The 21,784-nt window shown below is 39.1% G+C and overlaps 2 protein-coding genes across 2 annotated transcripts in view; both read right to left on the bottom strand.

The window, feature by feature from the left end:
- Window positions 1–19,918, bottom strand: part of LOC119492944 (centrosomal protein of 120 kDa) — a 29,035-nt gene extending 9,117 nt beyond the window's left edge. The window contains exons 1-18 of the mRNA XM_037777856.1: window positions 19,637–19,918; window positions 18,132–18,288; window positions 17,773–17,887; window positions 17,524–17,668; window positions 17,100–17,248; window positions 16,821–17,015; window positions 16,498–16,722; window positions 15,983–16,211; window positions 15,702–15,897; window positions 15,331–15,480; window positions 14,108–14,269; window positions 13,919–14,015; window positions 13,504–13,677; window positions 13,333–13,422; window positions 13,136–13,228; window positions 11,831–11,992; window positions 11,626–11,748; window positions 11,008–11,106 (exon numbers count right to left, since the gene is read on the bottom strand). Coding sequence (XP_037633784.1) covers window positions 11,008–11,106; window positions 11,626–11,748; window positions 11,831–11,992; window positions 13,136–13,228; window positions 13,333–13,422; window positions 13,504–13,677; window positions 13,919–14,015; window positions 14,108–14,269; window positions 15,331–15,480; window positions 15,702–15,897; window positions 15,983–16,211; window positions 16,498–16,722; window positions 16,821–17,015; window positions 17,100–17,248; window positions 17,524–17,668; window positions 17,773–17,887; window positions 18,132–18,288; window positions 19,637–19,685 — 2,610 coding nt within the window. The 5' untranslated portion in view covers window positions 19,686–19,918. The remainder of the gene's footprint in view (window positions 1–11,007; window positions 11,107–11,625; window positions 11,749–11,830; window positions 11,993–13,135; window positions 13,229–13,332; window positions 13,423–13,503; window positions 13,678–13,918; window positions 14,016–14,107; window positions 14,270–15,330; window positions 15,481–15,701; window positions 15,898–15,982; window positions 16,212–16,497; window positions 16,723–16,820; window positions 17,016–17,099; window positions 17,249–17,523; window positions 17,669–17,772; window positions 17,888–18,131; window positions 18,289–19,636) is intronic.
- LOC119492980 (actin, non-muscle 6.2-like) overlaps window positions 1–21,784 on the bottom strand; it is an 840,607-nt gene that overhangs the window by 676,689 nt on the left and 142,134 nt on the right. The window lies entirely within an intron of this gene.

The following is a 21,784-nucleotide window of genomic DNA, read 5'->3' as shown; positions in this document are numbered from 1 at the left end:
GGACATTTTTCAGAATTTTTTTTCCAGACTTTTTTTTCGGACAATTTTCAGATTTTTTTTTCGGATATTTTTCAGATCTTTTTTTTCGGACATTTCTCAGATCTTTTTTTCCGGACATTTTTCAGATCTTTTTTTTCGGACATTTTTGCAAATCTTTTTTTTCGGACATTTTTCAGATCTTTTTTTTCGGACATTTTTCAGATCTTTTTTTTCAGACATTTTTCAGATATTTTTTCAGATATTTTTTTTCAGACTTTTTTTTCGGACAATTTTCAGATCTTTTTTTTCGGACATTTTTCAGATCTTTTTTTTCGGACATTTTCCAGACATTTTTCAGATTTTTTTTTCCAGACATTTTTCAGACTTTTTTTTCGGACATTTTTCAGATCTTTTTTCAGATTTTTTTTTTTTCCCGACATTTTTCAGATTTTTTTTTCAGACTTTTTTTCCGGACATTTTTCAGATTTTTTTTTTTATGACATTTTTTCAGACTTTTTTTTCGGCCATTTTTCAGATATCTTTTTTCAGACTTTTTTTTCGGACATTTTTCAGATTTTTTTCCCGGACATTTTTCAGATCTTTTTTTTCAGACATTTTTCAGATCTTTTTTTTCGGACATTTTTCAGATCTTTTTTTTCGGACATTTTTCAGATCTTTTTTTTCAGACTTTTTTTTCGGACATTTTTCAGATCTTTTTTTTCAGACATTTTTCAGATATTTTTTCAGATATTTTTCAGATCTTTTTTTTCGGACATTTTTCAGATTTTTTTTTTCAGACATTTTTCAGATATTTTTTTTCCCGACATTTTCCAGATATTTTTTTTCTGACATTTTTCAGATCTCTTTTTCAGACTTTTTTTTCGGACATTTTTCAGATCTTTTTTTTCAGACTTTTTTTTCTGACATTTTTCAGACATTTTTCAGATTTTTTTTTCGGACATTTTTCAGATCTTTTTTTTCAGACTTTTTTTTCTGACATTTTTCAGATATTTTTTTTCAGACTTTTTTTCCGGACATTTTTCAGATCTTTTTTTTCAGACTTTTTTTTCGGACATTTTTCAGATCTTTTTTTTCAGACATTTTTCAGATATTTTTTTCCCCGACATTTTTCAGATCTTTTTCTGACATTTTTCAGATTTTTTTTCGGACATTTTTCAGATTTTCTTTTTCCCGACATTTTCCAGATATTTTTTTTCGGACATTTTTCAGACTTTTTTCAGACTTTTTTTTTCGGACATTTTTCAGATTTTTTTTCAGACTTTTTTTTCGGACATTTTTCAGATTTTTTTTTCAGATCTTTTTTTTTCGGACATTTTTCAGATCTTTTTTTTCAGACATTTTTCAGATATTTTTTTCAGACATTTTAATTATGAATTAATTAGGGCTGTCAAAGTTATTCGATTTAACCCCACTAATTTCTGTAATGCATTAATGCAATCAATCATTCAAAGGTTGTAGCGGGCTCAGTTTTAAGGCTACTGGTATCATAGTAAACTATAAAACCTGATGAATCCATCGGTACCAACCATGTGATACTAGCTTGTCATGAAGGAGGTTAACTAACGCTCCAAACTTACGCTACATTTTGGCGATTTTCAAAGGGGTCCCTTGACCTCTGACCTCCAGATCAGTGAATGTAAATGGGTTCTATGGGTACCCACGAGTCTCCCCTTTACAGACATGCCCACTTTATGATAATCACATGCAGTTTGGGGCAAGTCATAGTCAAGTCAGCACACTGACACACTGACAGCTGTTGTTGCCTGTTGGGCTGCAGTTTGCCATGTTATGATTGGAGCATATTGTTTTATGCTAAATGCAGTACCTGTGAGGGTTTCTGGATCAATATCTGTCATTGATTTGTGTTGTTAATTGATTTACAATAATAAATATATACATACATTTAAATAAAGCAGCATATTTGTCCACTCCCATGTTGATAAGGAGTAAATATTTGACAAATCTCCCTTTAAGGAACATTTAGAACAGATAAAAAAAGTGCGATTAATCGTGATTAACTATTTTAATCGATTGATTATGCTAATGATCGTATCTCATGAACACACACCTCCTCATGAACAGATGGCGTTCATCAGGCTGAAGCGAACGATTTACGACCAGTTTGTGTAGTTAAAGAGAGTTTGGAGAATCATAGGAATCTGGTTGGTTGTTGTTGTTGTTTCTGTAGTCTGGGTTTTTCCCATCTAATGCTTGTGTGTCTAAAAAGTAATATTCATGTTAATATTCCATGAAATCCAGAAAAACGTCTCCGACCTTCCCCGTCTGGAACACGATGCCCAGTGGGAACCATCAGACGGTCTCCACTGAGACCAGTAATACTGAAAGTCCCTCAGTCGACGCGTTGCATCCGCTGTTTGACAGACAGCTTTATACAAACAGACTCATGAGAGGACACTTTTAGTCTGGACGGCCACGGAGACTTTGACTGACTGAAACCAAAATATCCAAACATCAGCAGGGCCTCAATACTTTCACTTTATACTGAAATGTTTCTGACATGTGTCACAGAGTCGGCTCAGACTTTTCCCCTGATGATGAATTATTAATGTTAAGATGTCGGCAGAGTGTTTGTGCTGTTTACATTCCTCCTGATGCACATTTTAAACAATATACAACAGGAATGCAACACTGCTTTTCTTCTGTAGCATAAAGAGACTACAACTGCATTTTATTGTGAAACTCTGTGTTTTACAATGACAATAAATGAACCTTTTCGATTGATGAAATATGTCCTCATTAAATCAGACTTTTGTGTGAACAAAACAAAGTGGACAAAAAAAGGTGAATACAGGGATAAGAGACAAAAAAAGAAAGGAAATATGAGAGACAGACAGAAGAAAGGAGAAAGAGGAGAGAGAGAGAGAGGGAGAGAGAGAGAGAGAGAAAAAGGGAGTCATGAGAAGTGGCTGAAGGGAGAGATGGGAGGTAGAAAAACAGAAAGAGGGAGAAGAATTGATGGAAAAAGAAAAGAGGAAAAAATAGAAGGAGACTAAAAACACACGACAACGACAAAGAAGGAGGAAAGACAAGGGAGGTATGAAGAGAAAGAAATGAAGTGTGAGGTGGAAAAAAAGAAGAGAGCGAAAAAGGTCTATAAAAATAGAAAATATGAGAAAGAAAGAGTTATTATAGTAAACCAAAACTCAAACTACAACGAAAATAGGCAATGAAAAATATTTGTAGTTATAATAATAATAATAATAATAATAATAATAATAATAATAATAATAATATTTTATTAACAAAAACTATATCCTTTAAACAAAAACTAAACTGAAACAATATTGCCTGGTTAAAAACAAATAAAAATAAAATAAATATTGAACGTGAAATAATTTCTAATTTAATAATATATTACGTTAAAAAAAAAGACAATTGCTTGCAAAAAATTTAATATTAAACTTTATGGCTATTCCTACATAGCTGCATACTTCACCTGGCCCTTACAAAAAAACTAAAACTAAATATTGCTGTCAAAGTTAATGCAATAATAACGTGTTCGTTTAACGGCACTAATTTCTTTAACGCATTAACACAAATTGCGTTTTTTGTTTTAGGTTGTAGCAGGTTCAGTTTTAAAGTTAGAGTGAAGATACTGATATCATATGAAACTAAGGAAACCGTTGCTACCATTGGATATTTTAGATCCGATGCCAGTGCTCTTTGTCTCCAGATTTAAAATAATCTGTATCACACTAATTCTTCCTCACAAACTGCACAGCTTCTCGGTGTGTTTTTACTCCATTCTTCCTCTACCAAGATTATTAAACATGTAATAAAAAATATTTTGTCTTTACAATGTTTCAAAACCACTTCCCAACAAAAACATGCAGAAAATGTCTAAATAATGTCAAGTAAATATTTAATAAATAATATCCGGCATCCCAACTTTTCGACTGTATTTATTTAGGCACATTTACTGCTTTAGAGCAGAAATAATTAGATGATTAATCATCAACAATTTTGATTTTCTTTCAGTCATTTTTAAGTATAAATACCAAACCATCTGTAATTGTGAACGTTTGTCTGTTTTCTTAGTTGTTTATGAAAGTAAAGGCGTGTCGATCAGAGAAGAACAGACGTCACGATGGACTCTGGGAGATTGTAAAAGACATTTTTCACAATATTCTACAATTTTATAAACTGATTAAACCAATTAATCTTTATTATATTGAGAAAACAACAAGAGGTCTTTATCAGGACGCCTCGTATAGGTTGATAGGAAACATTTAAATTGGTAGGGGTACCAATATGCCCGTTTGGGTTTGGTTTCTGGTGAGGGTTAGGTGAAGGTTAAGGGGATAAAAACTCAATTCAGAACCCTACTGAATTGGATCGAGTGTATTGTAAGGCCACTTAGCAAAGGAAGGTAAGCTACGTGGTGTCCAAACTAAAGTTCATTTCTTCAAAGTCTGTTTTTGCAGTTGGTTTGTAAAGAATTTGAAAAGAGTCTATCTTCTGTGTCCCTGACATATTATAAGAGAAGTTTGGCTTTTTCTGGAGTTTTAAAGAAAAACATGATCAAAGCCCCAGAAAGACCAACTTCAGTTCATCACTTCATCACTGAGGCTTTAAACAGATGAAAACTTGAAGTTCTCTCTGGATCTCATTTATCAAACATCATTAAGTACAAATGTGCTTATTATTCCTGACATTATTACCGACAGTATATGACACCTGTAAGGCGGACTGCTGCTTCAGTTCAGCAGACTGTCTTGCAGGTTTCTGGTTTGGTAAACTGGACTTTTGTTCTGGCGGCTCATGTTACTGTTGGATTTAAAAGATAGAAATATTTGTCTTTTGTTACAGCCTATAAAAATGACCAAGTTTAGTCGTCTCTCCCGACACAACCAGCTCTTAATAAGCCAAATTTAGTTGCCTGACCTTCAACGTGGGCTGTAAAAACACCAAATTTAGCTTCTCGACTCAGAACTTTAATCTCTTTGTCCCAATATTTTTGCTTTGAAAAGACCAACTTAAGCTCCTTGTCCCAATATTTTGAATTTAAAAAAAGAGCGAGGCTAACTCTCTGATCTAATACCTCAGAGCTGTCTGGACATTCATTCTCGCCGCTACACCTCCTGGGTTGAAAAGCACATTATTCCTCCACACAAGAATTTTTATGATCCGACTTGAGCTAAACAGCACGCCATGCGAGGCGCTGAGAGGAGAGAATAAATAGGCGAGGAGAGGCCGAGAAAAACCAAACAAGAGCCCCGGCTTTAAAAACCCTCCGAGCGCCAAAGACGGATGGTCGTGTAAACACGGGCCTGATATTTTATAAAAAGCGAGAGTGTGACATCTGAATAGTTAGCGCCTGGCTAGCTTATTGCTCAACGCAATCCCGGGGATGATTAATAGGCGGGGGGTGACACTCAGCGCCGAACCCCCTTAGAGCGGCATAAATCACACCGTGTTTTCTTTACAATGATGTGGCACTTAGAGACGGGAGGAAGGAGGGATGGAGGAGGGGGGAGACGGACAGAGAGAGAGAGAGAGAGCAAAAGGAAAAGAAAGGAAAAGACAGGAGGAGGAGAGAAAGACTAAAAACAAATGACGAAAAGGAGGAAGGACAAGAGAGGTATGAAGGGAAAGAAATGAAGTAGTAGTGAAGTGGAGAAAAGAAGAAGAGAGGGATCAAGGAATGAGAGGTGAGAGAGAGGAAGAGAAAACATGTAAAGGAATGAGACAAAAATAGAAAAATATGAGAAAGAAAGGGAAGGGAGAGGTAAAGAGTGGACAAAAGGGAGAATAAAGGGATAAGAGAGAGGAGGAAAAAGTAGGTAAAAAAGAAAGGAAGAGAGGGAAATAAGAGAGAAAGACAGAGGAGAGGAGAACGAAGAAACAGAAAGAGGGAGAGGGATTGATGCAAAAAAAGAAAGGAAAAGACAGGAGGAGCAAACAAACAAATGAAAAATAGAAAAGAAAGAGAGAAAGGAGGCAACAAGTAGAAAAAAGGTGAATAAAAGGATAAGAGACAAAGAAAGAGAGAAGACAGAAGAAAGGAGAAAGAAGAGAGAGAATCAATGGGCAAACAAAACAGATAGATGGATTGATGCAAAAAGAAAAGAGAGGAAAAGACAGGAGGAGAGAAAGACTAAAAACAAACGACAAAAAGGAGGAAGGTCAAGAGAGGTATGAAGTGAAAGAAACGTGAGGTGGAAAAAATAAAATAAACTAAAACGAAAATAGGCTGTGAAAAATATTTAACTGAAACTAAATAAAAACTCTATCATTTAAAAAAAAATTTAAACTGGGACAATATTGCCTTAAAAACAAACAAAAATGAAATAAAATAAAAATTAATAATTTCAGTTTATTTTTTTAGCTATATATATATATATATTACGACCTAAAAAAAGGAAACAGCATGTGCGTGATAAGGCATGAAATACTTGACAAATCTCCTTTTAAGGTACATTTTTTTTTTTTTTTTTTTTTTAAAGTTATTTTTTTGGGGACATTTTCCATTTTATTGAGAGGACAGTGGATAGAGTCTTGGAAAGGGGGGAGAGAGAAAGTGGATGCGGAAAGGGCCACAGGCCGGATTCGAACCCGGGCCGCCGCGGTCAGGACCAAGCCTTGATACATGGACGCCCGCTCTACCAACTGAGCTAACCCAGGCGCCCTAAGGTACATTTTGAACAGATAAAAATCAATCATGTATATATAAACAGATTTTTTTTAATTTTCTTAATTTTATTTAAATTTTTAAATTTTTTAAATTTTATGTTTTTACTTGTGTATATTCTTTGTATTTATTTATCTATTTTTTGTATATAATATGCTCTTCCTGTATCTATACTGGCTTATTTTATATTAATATTAGGTTTGTTAAGTTTCTTTGTACCGAGAATGTTATTATTGGGGACGTTTGTGAATGTTTGTTATGTTGTTTCAAAATGAACAAAAAAACAATAAATATAGTATTGAAAAAACCAAACTATGGACAATCATGTGATTAATCGGGATTAAATATTTTAATTGATTGACAGTCCTAATAAAAACTAAAAAGCACCCTGAAAACTAACTAAACTAAAATTGAAGTAAAAAATAAAATAAAATCTTTATATATCAAATATTTGTACATATTTCATATTTTTGATATTCTCATTTTCTTATTTTTATTATCTTTATATACTGTATATTTTGTTTACAGTGTAGCATTATGTACATCATTTATATGTTACACACTCCTTTATTTCTATTTTCTTACATTTCTTATGTCTATACAGGAGCAACTGTAACGCCCCAGTTTCCTCCCGGGGATCAATAAAGTATTCTTGATTCTGATTGTAATTTAAAAATCAAAAACTATTATAACTTTGGAAATAAAAGAAAAAGGAGACGTAAAGAGTAGACAGAAACTGACATTAAAAGAAGTAGGTGAAGAAAGAAAGAGAAATAAGAGAGAGAAGACGATGAAGAGGAAGGAAAAAGAGAGTGGTTGAGAGCAATAAAGAGTGACGGAGGAGGAGAAGGAGAGAGGGAGAGAAAAGAGGGAGATAGAGGAGACTGGAGGGAGAGATGGGGGAGAAAAACAGAGAGAGAGAGAGAGAGAGAGAGAGAGAGGAGAGATTGATGCAGAAAGAAAAGAGAGGAAAAATGTGGGTCCAGTTTTCCAGCTGGTTAACGTCAGTAACAGTTATTAGTTTGTCAGATAAGGTCTGTGTGTGTTTACATTAGTCTAAAGCCCCACTTAGTGCTGCCTGTGTGAGTGTGTGTGTGTGTGTGTGTGTGTGTGTGTGTGTGTGTGAGTGTGTGTGTGAGAGAGAGAAGGGAAAAGGAAAGGAAAGAGTGAGCGAGAAAGAAAAAAAGAGAGAGAGGTGTGTTTTTACACCAGAGCCAAATATTTAGCTGAGGTGAAGTAGACAATGAAATGTGTGAGAGCCATCAGTTCAACACACACGCACACACACACACACACACGCACGCACACGCACACGCACACACACACACACACACACGGTGTTAAGTTACTGCTAAAGCAACCTAAACCTCTCCTGCTGTCGCTGCTTCACATTAAAAGCTTCTCACTGGCGAAGCAGACGACGGGATGCTTTTATTGTGAAGGGGTCACAGGTGATGAAAGGCTTTTAACCTGGTCAGCGGAGTGTCAACGAGTAATATATACGTACAGTAAGTATCAATACATATCAATACGGAACATTCAAAATGGTTTCAATACTATTTTTTCGCGGTATCGATAGACGGGTACCAGCTGAGCTTTCTGCTCTCTCTTCTCTCCAACAGCTAGTTGACACACAAACATACTAATAATAATAAAACATTTTATGCCTTTAATCTTATGTACATTTTTCCTTGTAGTATCAAAAATGGTATAGAATATCAATATTTTTCAAGGTATTCTACTGAAGTTGGAAATTCCAGTATCGTGACAACACTACAGAGATGAAGTATTGTTGAAGGCCAAACAGGAAGTGATCATCTCCATGGTTCCCTCCACTAACAGCCAATGGGATTGCTCCATTGGGTTTTGGATTATTGCAGAAAATAAGCTCTCTGGCAAACAAACGTTTATGATACTGACAGGTTAGGTTCAGTAAGATAATCTCCACTAATGAACACCACTTTTATGAGTTTTGAAGTACAAATGCAGTCACCAGAAGTAAAAAGCTAACGTTATAACACTATAAACAAACTAAACCACGGTCACGTGACTTCAACGTCACCACCGCTAAGCTTACAACTTGTAATTTGATTTTGCTCGTTTCTACAAAGCCTTTTTTCTCAGCACAACATCTAGCGTAAATCTACAAGTTACAAAGTTTGAGTTACTGTAGAATAGTTTGCAAGAGCGTGAGTATAAACCAAGCCCCCAGGAAGAGCTTTCGTAGTGGTCAAACGGCGGTACTACAACTTCCGTGTCCGTCATGTGATGCCGTTGGGTCCAAAAAGACTTTTTCCCATCTAGAATTACATTGGGAAAGAGACGTCTGTAACTCAGCGGATCTTTTTTTTTAGGTGAATAAACTCCCCAGTACGAACACTCTAATAGTCCTTATTTAAATCATTAGGTTTTAAAGTTGTAAAATGCACTAATAGCTGAATCCAGAGTTATTTCCCTTCCTCTGTTCATGTGAGTGAGACCCAGACCGAGGCTGGAGCGCAAGCCGTGACGACGGCGTGACGTTAGAACCCCGTGACCGAGTCATGTGACCGAGTCATGTGAACGAGCGGACGCTACTCCGCCAAGATCCGGGTACTTTTCCAGACGGAAGTCGAGCCATTTAGTCTTCATGCGTCACTGAGCAACTCTCATAGGAGTGAACGGGGCCCCGACTCCACCGCTGGATCCAGTTCTCTTTATACCTCCATGGTATAAACACAGCGAGGCTGTAAAGGCGGACTAGGGAGGAGATGAGTTTCGTGTTGGCAACCGCCTTCCAAAAAAAACATGTTCCATCCAAACTGTATTTTGTAGAAACATATAAGTGCCACAACATGGCAGCAGCTACATTTGAAGTACCGAACCGTGCAACTCAATTTTCCACATCACGATCCTGCAAATGTTTCACAATAAAAGCCTCGTTAGGAAATGAACGGATTCTGACACACACACTCCACACTCAGGTTGACAACAGCACTGCAGCAACAATCACAAACCCGACCGTGTCACCACGGTGTTAACAAGATGAAATCCATTCGATCGGAGGACAAATCAAACGCAGTGCCTCTGCACGACGGTTAAAATACTTCTCTGAGGTTGGATTACTCCTCAAGTCCTCGTATTTCTCTAGTCTGATGTTGGTTGTAATATCAGCAGCAGAATAATCTAAAGCATCAAAAGTCAAAGTACTCATTGTGAAGAGTTGTGTCAGATTATGTGTCAAACTCTGTAATGGAGACACCGTTTCTGAAAAACCTCAAACCTCATATCTTTGACTGAACTGAACTGACATTTATTTTGTACTTAACTGTACTTTGAGTGCAGGACTTTTACTTTGTTACATTGATGCTTTTTATCAGCTAAATGAACTTTTGATTAGAGTCTGAACGGCCTCTCTGGCCTTTAACGCACATCGACCACATGCATTCTAGACTGGTGTATTTGGCGTGATGGCGGCTGACGGATGGCGGCCGCGCTGAGCTCAGTTTCCTCCGCTCGCTCTGTGTCTTTAAACAGAGCTGTTAAATGTCCTAACACTGTCAGCTCGTCTCCAGCAGCAGATTAAAAACCTGCAGCGTCTTGAAGCCGCCAGACGTCCCAACACAGAAAAACTACTATTATCTGCTGTGAAATATGAGCGCTGTCAGGATGGACGGCGAGGCCTCGGCGGGCGCGGCTTTACACTGCGTCTCGTGTTTAACTTTTTTCTTCAGTTTTTAAGAAGGATTTTCTCGTTTCTGTCTCGTGGTTATTCACTTTCCACAAGTTAAACTTCATCTGCTGGTGCGTTCAGGGACACTTCGACATCTGAGACCTCAGGGTCCCAAACTTCTACAGTCTGTTGGTGAGAAAAACTGAACTGCTTTTATTTTGATGTGGTATTTTATCTGTTCTGACGTCATCGATCGACAGTCAACTATTGTGATGATCTGAGGATTTGCTGCTTTTCTTTGTTTTCTGATTAAAAGCTGAATATCTTGGGGTTTTTGGACCGTTGCTAAGACGACGTCAACAATTCTAATGGTAATTCTTTTAAACCGTTTTTCGATATTTTATAGACCAAACTACAAATAGATTAATCGGGATAATAATCACAGGATTCCTTGCACAGAGACATTTTTGGCGCCCCTCAAAGAGGCTTTTACAGAAGCCCTGAAAGGCCAGAGAGATTTTCTGGTGATCCATTTTCTAAGTCTGATCTAAATTTTATGACTTGAGAGAAGGTGAAAAGAAAATGTTCTGCCATGATAATCTTTCTAAGTTCCTTTTATTTGTGACCTTGAAGATGTAAAACAGATCTTAGGTCTTTAAAAAGTGAACTCTCTGAATGAAGCAGCGATCTAGACGATCAGTACCTGTTTGAATCTGGCCAGCTCTTTTAAGGCGCGTCCCCACTGCTGCTTGTAGTGCAGCTTGGACTTGGTGGTGGACTCCAGCTTCCTCTCCAGCTCCACCTTAATAATCACAGAGCAAAAAACATCAGTCACACACGTCTGGAAACCTCTGGACATTCATTTTTGACATTTAAGTTTGGAGCGTTATTTAACCTCCTTCATGACAAGTTGCGTTAATGCGTCAAAGAAATTAGTGGTGTTAAAAGAAAATGTGCGTTAATGCGCTATTATCGCGTTAACTTTGACAGCCCTAATATCATTCTGCATAATGAGTACTTTTACTTTAAGTATATTTTGATACTAATACTTGTCTTTTACTTGTAACAGAGTATTTATACACTGTAATGTTGCTACTGTTGCTTCAGTAAAATATCTGAGTCCACCTCTGTAATCTGTAAAGCTGCAAAGAATTTCCAACTTTCGTCACTTGGGTTTTTCGTTTGTCTGATTTGTCTGCCTCCATGTGAGGGACAAGTTCCTATTTAAATACCTCCTTCAGTAGTTTCTCCGTAGCAGTAACTCTGACATAATAAGTACTAATCATCTTGGTAGTAATGATGAGGAAATGTAGTAGATTACCTTCTCTAGAGTGAGCAGGTTGATCTCTGACTGCAGTCTGAACTCAGGTCTGACGTTCTGTTGTTCTCTGTAGAGCTGGAACTCTTTCTCCAGCTGTTTGTACCGAGACTCTCCGTCTGTGATCTGGACAACACCAACACAAAGTTATTGCTTTTATGTAACTCACTCTTAGTAGTATTCTCCTTCTCTATCTCTCTAACTCTACCTGCTGCAGCAGCCGGGCTCTATCCTCCTCCATCAGTCGGACTTTGTCTCTCTCCAGCGCCACCCGGTGGTCACAGTCCTGCTGCAGCCTCCTGCTGCCCTCCGTCAGCTCCCTCTGGGTTAGATCGTGTTCAGCTCTCAGCTCCCTCTGCAGCCGCTGAGTCTGAACACACAAACAGAGTCACACGCTTCAAACACAGAAAAAATGAGTAATACTTTGATAATATTGTTCTAATCTCTCTCTCTCTCTCTCTCTCTCTCTCTCTCTCTCTCTCTCTCTCTCTCTCTCTCTCTCTCTCTCTCTCTCTCTCTCTCTCTCTCTCTCTCTCTCTCTCTCTCTCTCTCTCTCTCTCTCTCTCTCTCTGTTGTCAGAACCCTCTTTTACACAAGAGATTCAAAATGTCATAAAAAGTGAAAAACTGAAGTAATTTTTCAAGCCATAATACTAAACATTCACTAGTTGAAGCTGCTAATATCTGATCTGAGGATGTTGCTGCTTTTCTTACCAAATATCTTTGAGTTTTGAATTGATTGTCGGATCAAACAAGTATGGCTGTACCAAATGTCTTTTTTTTTTACATTCAAAGCTTCTATTGAGGTTTTTCGAATGAGGCTTCAAATGTCTCTTATCATATTTTATTACGTCATCACGCTAAAAATTCATGGGATTAAATGAGTTAGTATTTTTATATTAAATCAACTGTATTTTAATGAATAGAACTCGTCAGTGCAAACCTCCCTTTGTGGGCAGCGAGTAGGAGAGCAAACAGTTTTCTGACCACAGTGAAACTGTTGGTTTTGAAAGGCTAAACGCCAACACATTTGGGATATTAATACATCTATCTTTTATTAATTAATTTTTTTACTTCTGAAGTGCAAGCGAGCATTTCAATTACAGGTGCAACGGATCACAAAACTCACGGTTCGGATCGTATCAGTTTAAAAAGGGAGCAAATAAAACCTTTAGAGATGTCACGATCACGTTTTTTTTTTGCTATAGATCGTCGATGAGCCTACAGAACCCTTGAACCCTGCAATCTTATTTAATTGTTCTAAATCCTCCACGACTGTAGATGTCACATTCTCTGTGACTTTGAGAAGTGTGGAGGAAACATTCATTCATGGTGTAAAACAGTTCAGTGTCACAACTCCCATTAAATTCAACCGACTTCTAAAAACGTTTTTTAAAAACTTCCTACAAGTTAGAATAAGTAGTCCATCTCAACACTAAACATACACTCTGTACAATAAGCTCAGTCATTAATCTATAAACAGTGTGTATTAAAGTGTCAGAGGTGAGTCTGACCTCCAGCTCGGCTTCAGCCAGCTGCTTCTCTCTTTTCTCCAGATCAGACAGAGTCTTCTGCAGCTGCTCCTCCAGCACATTATACTCCACCTCCTGCCAGCAGAGAGACAGTCATTATGATTAAATCCAGTCTGTATATACAGTAATGTGTGAGCATGCATGGTGTGTATTTGTGTAGGTAGGTGAGGACTCTCCACCTTCTTCTTGACCAGAGCTTCCCTCTCTCGGTCTCTCTTCCTCCACTCCTCCGCCAGAGCTTGCATGTGGCTCAGCTCCTTCTTCCTCAGCTGAAACAAACACAACTCTTAAAAACACAACAAACAAAACTGAGAAGAATAATATGGTAATGTTCATTTTGTGTTTATTACCTGATCATCGAACAGATCCTCCTGCTCCTCCTTCCACAGCTCTAGCTCCAGGGCCGTGCGGTACTCCAGGGTGTCTCTGGGGGCCGTCGGAGCCGTGGGGCCCGGCGGGGCCACGTTCAGGCTGGGTGCTGCAGGGTGGGAGGAGGACGGCTGTGTGTGGACTGCAGGTTCATTCTGATGACACATTAAGATTAAAACCGGTAAAACGTTAACACAAAATCTGTCCACTCACTCCTGTAATATCTAATACCATCCAATACAACGTAAATTCTACCTTTACAAAGATAAAGACATTCAGTTTTATATCTCTAACACAAAGTCTAGAGATGCTGCTGTTGAATTCTGTAGGTATCAGCCTGTCTGATCTCAACCAATCCAGTTCATGCATGTGCACACACATTCATATCTGTCTCACCTGTGAAGAGTCGGACACGATGACCTCTCTGGCTTTAACCAACCCCAGGTCCTCCAGCGTTGCCACGTAGCTCAACTCTGCCACCTTCTCGCTAGGACTGAAGGATGGAAACACAACACTGATGTTTAACACACACCACCATCATGAGATCAGAGTCTTCTTCTTCCGTCAGGGTTTGTGTTTTCCTACCGGTGTGTTGTGACCACTGGGATCCGGTCCTGGTGAGACTGTCTCCAGCTCTGCTCTCCCGTCGATGATCTCAGCAGGTGGGACAGCTGGACGGAGGCTCGTCCTATCAGCTGGTCTCTGCTGGTGGCGTCTCTGTGCCAGACCTCCACCACCAGAGGAACTCTACAACACACACACAGATACAACAGATTAACACTGCAGGGCCTCCGACAGCTGTTATTAATGTTCACAGAGATTAAACACAGTCCTGCTGCGCCACCTGCTGGCCACAGGGGATTCTGCAGACAACAAGGAAGTGGCTAAAATCTGAGCCACCCACCATCGACGAATGGATAGAAATAATATATGAAATATAAATCATGGAAAGATTGTCTTTTTCCCTCAAAGTACAAAGAGACATTTTTTTCGGGATTTGGTCTAAGGCAGGGGTCAGCAACCTGCGTCTCCGGAGACACATGCAGCTATACATACAGTATATATATATTTTATTTTTTGAAATATGTAAGGTGAAAGCTTCCCATGTTCAATGTTCAAAATTGTAAATAATTTATTTATCAAGAAAACCTCTGGAGGAGCCAGGCTGTACAAAGGTTGTCAATTGTACAGCATAATGTGCACAATGTTATGTGAATCTGTTGGCAGTAATACTGATTCTGTAATGTGAAATGAATGCTATTGAATGCATTAGTAGAATCATATTAGGCTAATGAGCTGAAGTGAAGATACTGGTATCATATGAAACTATTAAACCTGATGAATCCATCGGTACCAACCATGTCATACTAGCTGGTCATGAAGGAGGTTAAATAACGCTCCAAACTTACAATAAATTTTGGTGAGGAAAAACTGTCATGTCCATTTTCAAAGGGGTCCCTTGACCTCTGACCTCAAGATATGTGAATGTAAATGGGTTCTATGGGTACCCACGAGTCTCCCCTTTACAGACATGCCCACTTTATGGCATAATATTTATATTTGAGCATATTTTTTTATGCTAAATCCACAATATGGACAATATCTGTCATTGTTTTGTGTTGTTAATTGATTTCCAATAATAAATATATACATACATTTGCATAAAGCAGCGTATTTGTCCACTCAAATGTTGATAAGAGGATTAAATACTTGACAAATCTCCCTTTAAGGTACATTTTGAACAGATAAAAAATGTGCGATTCATTTGAGATTCGATATTTGAATAGCCTGACGTCCGTAGCTCCTACCTGAGGAAGGTGTCCTGCAGTTGTTGCGGCAGAGCGGCGAAGTCGAAGGCGCAGTAGGACTGAGGCAGCAACGCCTCCATGTTCCTCTGCAGCTCCACAGGAGGGTTGGTCATGATGGGAGCCGCGCTGCCGAAGAACTGATACGAATACCTGAAATACAACAAACGTTCTTAGAGGACATTTATGAGATGGTTTTATGTTTTGTTTTTATCTGATATGATCATAATTTAATTAAAAGGCTTCACTAGACATGAAATCAACGGGTGAACACACCCAACATGTTTGTTATAATTGTGACACTGTGTCCTCATGTCTTTATATAATTAAATGATATCATGACAAAAAGAACCTTCTGGAGAACGCTGCTTCACCTGAGCGTAGCAGCGATGGGGTGCGTCAGGCTGAGGTTGCCCAGGCTGCGGAGGTCCAGAGAGAAGCAGTAGTGGTGGGCGGAGGAGGGGATGGACACTTTGGGAGCAGAGACACTGACGGAGGATGCTCCACCTTCTGCTGGAGCTTCAGTCTGATTCTGCTGCTGCTGCAGCACAGGAGCCTCCAGATCTGCAGCTGGACACATGAACATACACAATGTTCCTCCACTTCGGCTTGACTGAAACTGTCTCTAAATGAGACGTGGTGTCTCCAGTCTCACCTGCCCGCAGTCGTGGCTGCTCTCTGCCACGCTGAAGCTCTTCCAGCAGACTCTCTGCCTCGCTCTCTGTATGAGAAGAAGGAGGAGGAAGAGGAGGACCGAGAGGAGGAGAGGAGTCAGGAGGTTTGCGAACCGGAGAGGAGCTTCGAGGTCTCTGTGCAGCACGAGGGACAGAGGAAGGAGGGATGGACTGCATCTGAACTCCACTTCCTTCTTTAGTCCCTAAAGACTGGAGACAGGACAGAAGGAAACATGATTAATCGAGATGAATTATGGACAATCATGCCATAAATTGCTAAATATTTTAATCGATTGAAAGCCCCAAATAAAAAAGTTAACGTTGACGAACAACAACATGGCTTTACCAGACGCAGACGAAGCTGACTGAGGGTAAATGTCCACATTTAATCAGTTCTCAACACGCTGAATACTTGTTTTGAGTCCATATTTCCTAGGTATGTGTGTGTGTGTGTGTGTGTGTGTGTGTGTGTGTGTGTGTGTGTGTGTGTGTGTACCTTTGGAGTGACCTCCTCCCTCCTCAGGGTAACAGCCACCCCTACATTCGGCTGCAGGTCGACGGGCAGAGCCGGCAGCACCTGTTTGGTGCGTTTTGGCGGTTGGAGTATAAAAGCTCCCTCCACCGTCGCCGCCTTGTTCTCCAGATCCACAGACACAGCAGCCAGAGCCGACAGAGAGACGTCTGTGCTGCCCAGAGAGTGATTCCCACAACACAGGTGGATCTGTGGAGGACAGACAGACAGACAGGAACAGGTGATGACCCACGACCAGTAACAGGAAGTAACAATGAGCTGTTAATGAGACTCGTCCTCTCTCTCACCTGTAAACTGGGCTGCTGGGACAGGAAGGTCTGCAGGATCTGTCTGCTGCTGCGGATGCGCACCGAGGCGCGCTCCGGCTCGAAGTCGGGGCTCAGTAGGTTGTGGAACGGCTCGCTGGTGATGTCGTTGCCCAGTAGAAGGTAGTAGAAGAAGAAGCCCGACCCCTCTGACAGCTTCATGGTGCTAGGGATCAACTGAGGGAACAACAAGAGAGACTGGTAACAGCTCACGCTGGAGGTCAATCAATCAGAGGTCAGAGGTCAAAGTGCCATCCTTACCTGCTCTAGTTTGGTAGCGAAGGCCACAGTGACGGACAGGATGAACATGTCAGAGCAGTGATCTGCAGGTCCGACCTGATGGTAGCCCTGGTCTGGGACCAGTGAGGCCTCCAGCTTGTCCGGCAGCAGGTCGGTTACTGAAGGAGAACCTACGACAGCAGAGCAGCACCACAGTTACAATAACACAGAGACAGAATATAAGCTGATAAAACGATGATTCACACAGAACAAAGTACGGCCAGCAGAAGAGCGTTTTTTTGCAATAATACAAACATTATTTTTGGGATATTTCCAAACTTCTTTCTGCTTCTTTTATAGTCTGAGCGAATTATGAAACTGCTGCATGTGTCAGCAGATAAATGGACTTTATATCAACTAATAACTTTACATACACAAGTAACATACACGAGAGAGACCAGCTGACCTTGTCGGGGCGGGGCCTTCTTGGCTTTGAACCTATCAGGAGAGGGCTGGGAGGGCTTGGTGTCGTTCTCCAGCGCCATGCTGAGGAGGAGGGCCGGTCTCTGTTTGGTGTATTTACTGCTCAGCAGCGGATACCAGCGAGGCTCCTGACGGGACAAACACAACACATCTTTATACTGATCCCAGAGAGCAGCAGCTGGATCATAACACTTCAACATGTGTCGCTCAGACAGATGGAGAAGAGGTTCACCTGTTTGACCTCTTGGACAGACCGCAGGTCCAGGACGATGTAGCCGACGCTCTCCTTCCTCTTAGTCACAGAGTCGACAGCAAAACACTGAAGCTTGATGGGAGTTCTCTGCAGTCTGAGAGGAGGACAGAGGCGTCAAGATGCATCAATATTATACGGTTAAAGTCCTTTACACACCGGCGGCGTGACGAATAAATTACACAAAAATGCAAAATATTATATGTCTAGGGCTTTTATTGTGAAAGGTAAGAACTATAGGAGTGGATCTGGTCTGCGCTGCCTTTGTCAAGGTTGAAAGGAGTGATGTCATTAATGTGAAACTTCAGATTACAGTGACGACACGTTAAAGAGCTGCGGACCTGTGCTGGTGCAGCGTCCTGCGGTCGAGCTCCCAGGCCAGCTCGGTGCTGAAGTGCGGCTGGTCTCGGTGCTCTACCGGGTCTGTGGCCAGCTGCTCGCCGTCGAAGCTCGCCTGGACCACCAGACTGAGACGGGGACTCTTCGGGAAGTGACGACCTGCGGAAGGAAAGAATAAAAAACAACAACTTTATTTTCCCCATACTTTCTGCTTGAATATACCTGTATTCACCGTTTTTTCTCATAAAGTTATGACTTTTTTCTCGTAATATTACGACTTTTTTCTCATAAAGATGACTTTATTCTCGTAACTTTTTTCTCATAATATTACGACTTTATTGTGTAAATCTCAGATGTTTTTTCCTCAGTGTGGTCCTAATACTCCGTAGTACATTGTCTCTTTAACCCTCACTGCATTAGACTTAGACTATAAACTGTGTTACCTTCATCACAATGATCACATGTTTTGAGGCTCCAGACAGATTGTTTTTTGCCTAAATGTCTCTTTGATAGTAAAGGTTGCTGTGCCCTGAACTAGTCTGACTATACAGGGACATGTATCTGCTATTAATACTTTAAATACAGTTTTCTGATAATACTAACATACTTTTACTGAAGTAACATTCTCAATGAGGTGTTCTCCTGGCAGCAGAATATTTCACAGTGTTGTATTAGTACTTTAGCTGTAGTAAATGATTGTATTAGTACTTTAGCTGTAGTAAATGATTGTATTAGTACTTTAGCTGTAGTAAATGATTGTATTAGTACTTTAACTGTAGTAAATGATTGTATTAGTACTTTAGCTGTAGTAAATGATTGTATTAGTACTTTAAGTGTAGTAAATGATTGTATTAGTACTTTAGCTGTAGTAAATGATTGTATTAGTACTTTAAGTGTAGTAAATGATTGTATTAGTACTTTAAGTGTAGTAAATGATTGTATTAGTACTTTAGCTGTAGTAAATGATTGTATTAGTACTTTAGCTGTAGTAAATGATTGTATTAGTACTTTAGCTGTAGTAAATGATTGTATTAGTACTTTAAGTGTAGTAAATGATTGTATTAGTACTTTAAGTGTAGTAAATGATTGTATTAGTACTTTAGCTGTAGTAAATGATTGTATTAGTACTTTAAGTGTAGTAAATGATTGTATTAGTACTTTAAGTGTAGTAAATGATTGTATTAGTACTTTAGCTGTAGTAAATGATTGTATTAGTACTTTAGCTGTAGTAAATGATTGTATTAGTACTTTAGCTGTAGTAAATGATTGTATTAGTACTTTAAGTGTAGTAAATGATTGTATTAGTACTTTAGCTGTAGTAAATGATTGTATTAGTACTTTAGCTGCAGTAAATGATTGTATTAGTACTTTAAGTGTAGTAAATGATTGTATTAGTACTGTAGCTGTAGTAAATGATTGTATTAGTACTTTAAGTGTAGTAAATGATTGTATTAGTACTGTAGCTGTAGTAAAGATGTGAATGTGTTGTTTAGTTTCAGTAACTGACCTTCCAGGATGGAAACAACGATGAGCAGTTGATCAGTCTTCGAAGCCATGACGACATTAGTACAACTTTAACTCTTTAACTGGTGATTAAACTCCTCTGTTCATCTCCGTTTGATTCATAAAGTCATTAGACATGAAACACAGCAGTTATTTGTGTTTATCGGACGCTGAGTGGCCGTTAATGACCGTTAATGACCGTTAAATGACCGTTAAATGACGGTTAGTTTAAAGCAGCAAACCGCCGCTCTGTTGTCAAGCTTTTACCGCTCCCAATGTTGTTTTAAAAGCGGAAGTGACGAAAGAGAGGCGTCCGGCTTCAGCGCCCTCTGCTGGTGGGAGGAGGAACTGTAGGGCGCTGCAGGTACTGCAGGAGATCAGATCAGATATCTGTAAAACAGGTGTTGTTGGTTTACTGGATACCAAACCTGTGACCTCAGTGATGCTGAATCAATGAAATACATTTTAACAGTTAATTAACACCAACTATTGTCTGTGGTTTATATATAAGTTGGACAAATATTTACAAGTTGGACAAATATTTCATTGACTAATGCATTTAAAAAATAACTGATCACTGTCTGCGATACAGAATTTAGAAAAAGATTAAGATTTTGATTGGGTACATATCTAGACCTATGAACCTATGAAAATGTGGCCCATTTTAGCTGAAAATCGTGGCCCAATTTAGTTGATACAATGGGCCAGTAACACATTTTTTTTTTCTTCTTTTAATTCAACTAATTTTTACTTTACATTTTGCCTTGTTTGCAAGCTTACTTATAATGTAACTAAGTCCATTTACTCAAGTAGTGTACTTAAAGTAAAAATTAGAGTTAGTGTGGTATTAATACTTTTACTTCAGTGAGGTTTTGAATACTTCTTCCACCACTGGGAAGAAATACTCATATCTATATTATATAATACATTTTTTAATTCAAAGCAGAGACCTACAACAGCTTACTGTATTATTTATAAAGAATAAATCCTATTGTTTCACAATGTCTCTTTCTGTTCATCATAAGGCCAACAAAAATAAAATAGACTATATTAGAAACTCAATAACATATTAATATAGGAATATTAATATTGGAATATATAACAAAAGCCAAACATTTCAGTTTTCTAGTGTCACTTCTAAAGAGAAAACGCCACAGACAAAAAGAATATATATAAACATCCTTTAATCATGATTGCCAAACATATGAATTAAGGCATATACAGTATAAAAAAGCAACAGCAGGTTTTCATGTTTCTACGGTTTCAGTGTGTTGTTATTATTAACTGGATACACCGGGTGGGTGGATGAACTGAACATATACCAAGCAGCCTTTATAAGACACAAAACAGCGTGTCTCCCAAAAGATGACAGCGTCATGTAAACAGAGTTCATATAGCACTATATTCAAGTAATAGAATGATCACTGATACTATGCAGGTCAGGTGTTGGTGGAGGTGAGGCAGAGCCGCTGATGGACCAGGTCTAGTAAATACTTCCAGCTACCATGATGTGAACAGAAATGAATTTAAGCTACGTTGGAAGAATGGTTTGGTTTGTTTGTCTGTTTGTCGGCAGGATTACAGAAAAACTACCGGCCCCATTTTCATGAAACTTGGTGGAAGGGTGAAGAGTGGACCAAGAGAGAACCCATGATATTTTGGAGCGGATCTGAATCACGGGGCGGATACACAATTGATTTTTCACTTTCACCAACATCGCGAGATACAATATGGGCTTTTGGTTGTAGCGGGCTCAGTTTTAAAGCTAGAGTGAAGATACTGGTATCATAAGAAACTAAAAACCCTAAAGAATCCATCGGTACCAACCATGTCATACTAACTTGTTGTGAAGGAGGTTAAATAACGCTCCAAACTTACACTCAATTTTGGTAACGATCATAACGCGCTAATGCAAATGATTTTTTAACGCCACTAATTTCTTTAACGCAACGTGCAATTTTTAAGTTGAAACAGCTCAGTTTTAAAGCCAAACCAACCATGTCATACTAGCTGGTCATGAAGGAGGTTAAATAACGCTCCAAACTTATGCTAAATTTTGACGAGGAAAAACTGTCATGGTCATTTTCAAAGGGGTCCATTGACCTCTGACCTCCAGATCAGTGAATGTAAATGGGTTCTATGGGTACCCACG

The sequence above is a fragment of the Sebastes umbrosus genome, chromosome 8, assembly GCF_015220745.1.
Source record: "Sebastes umbrosus isolate fSebUmb1 chromosome 8, fSebUmb1.pri, whole genome shotgun sequence".
Lineage (NCBI taxonomy): Eukaryota > Metazoa > Chordata > Actinopteri > Perciformes > Sebastidae > Sebastes > Sebastes umbrosus.
The sequence above is the reverse complement of the archived record's forward strand: the minus strand, read 5'-3'. Positions and strand labels throughout refer to the sequence as shown.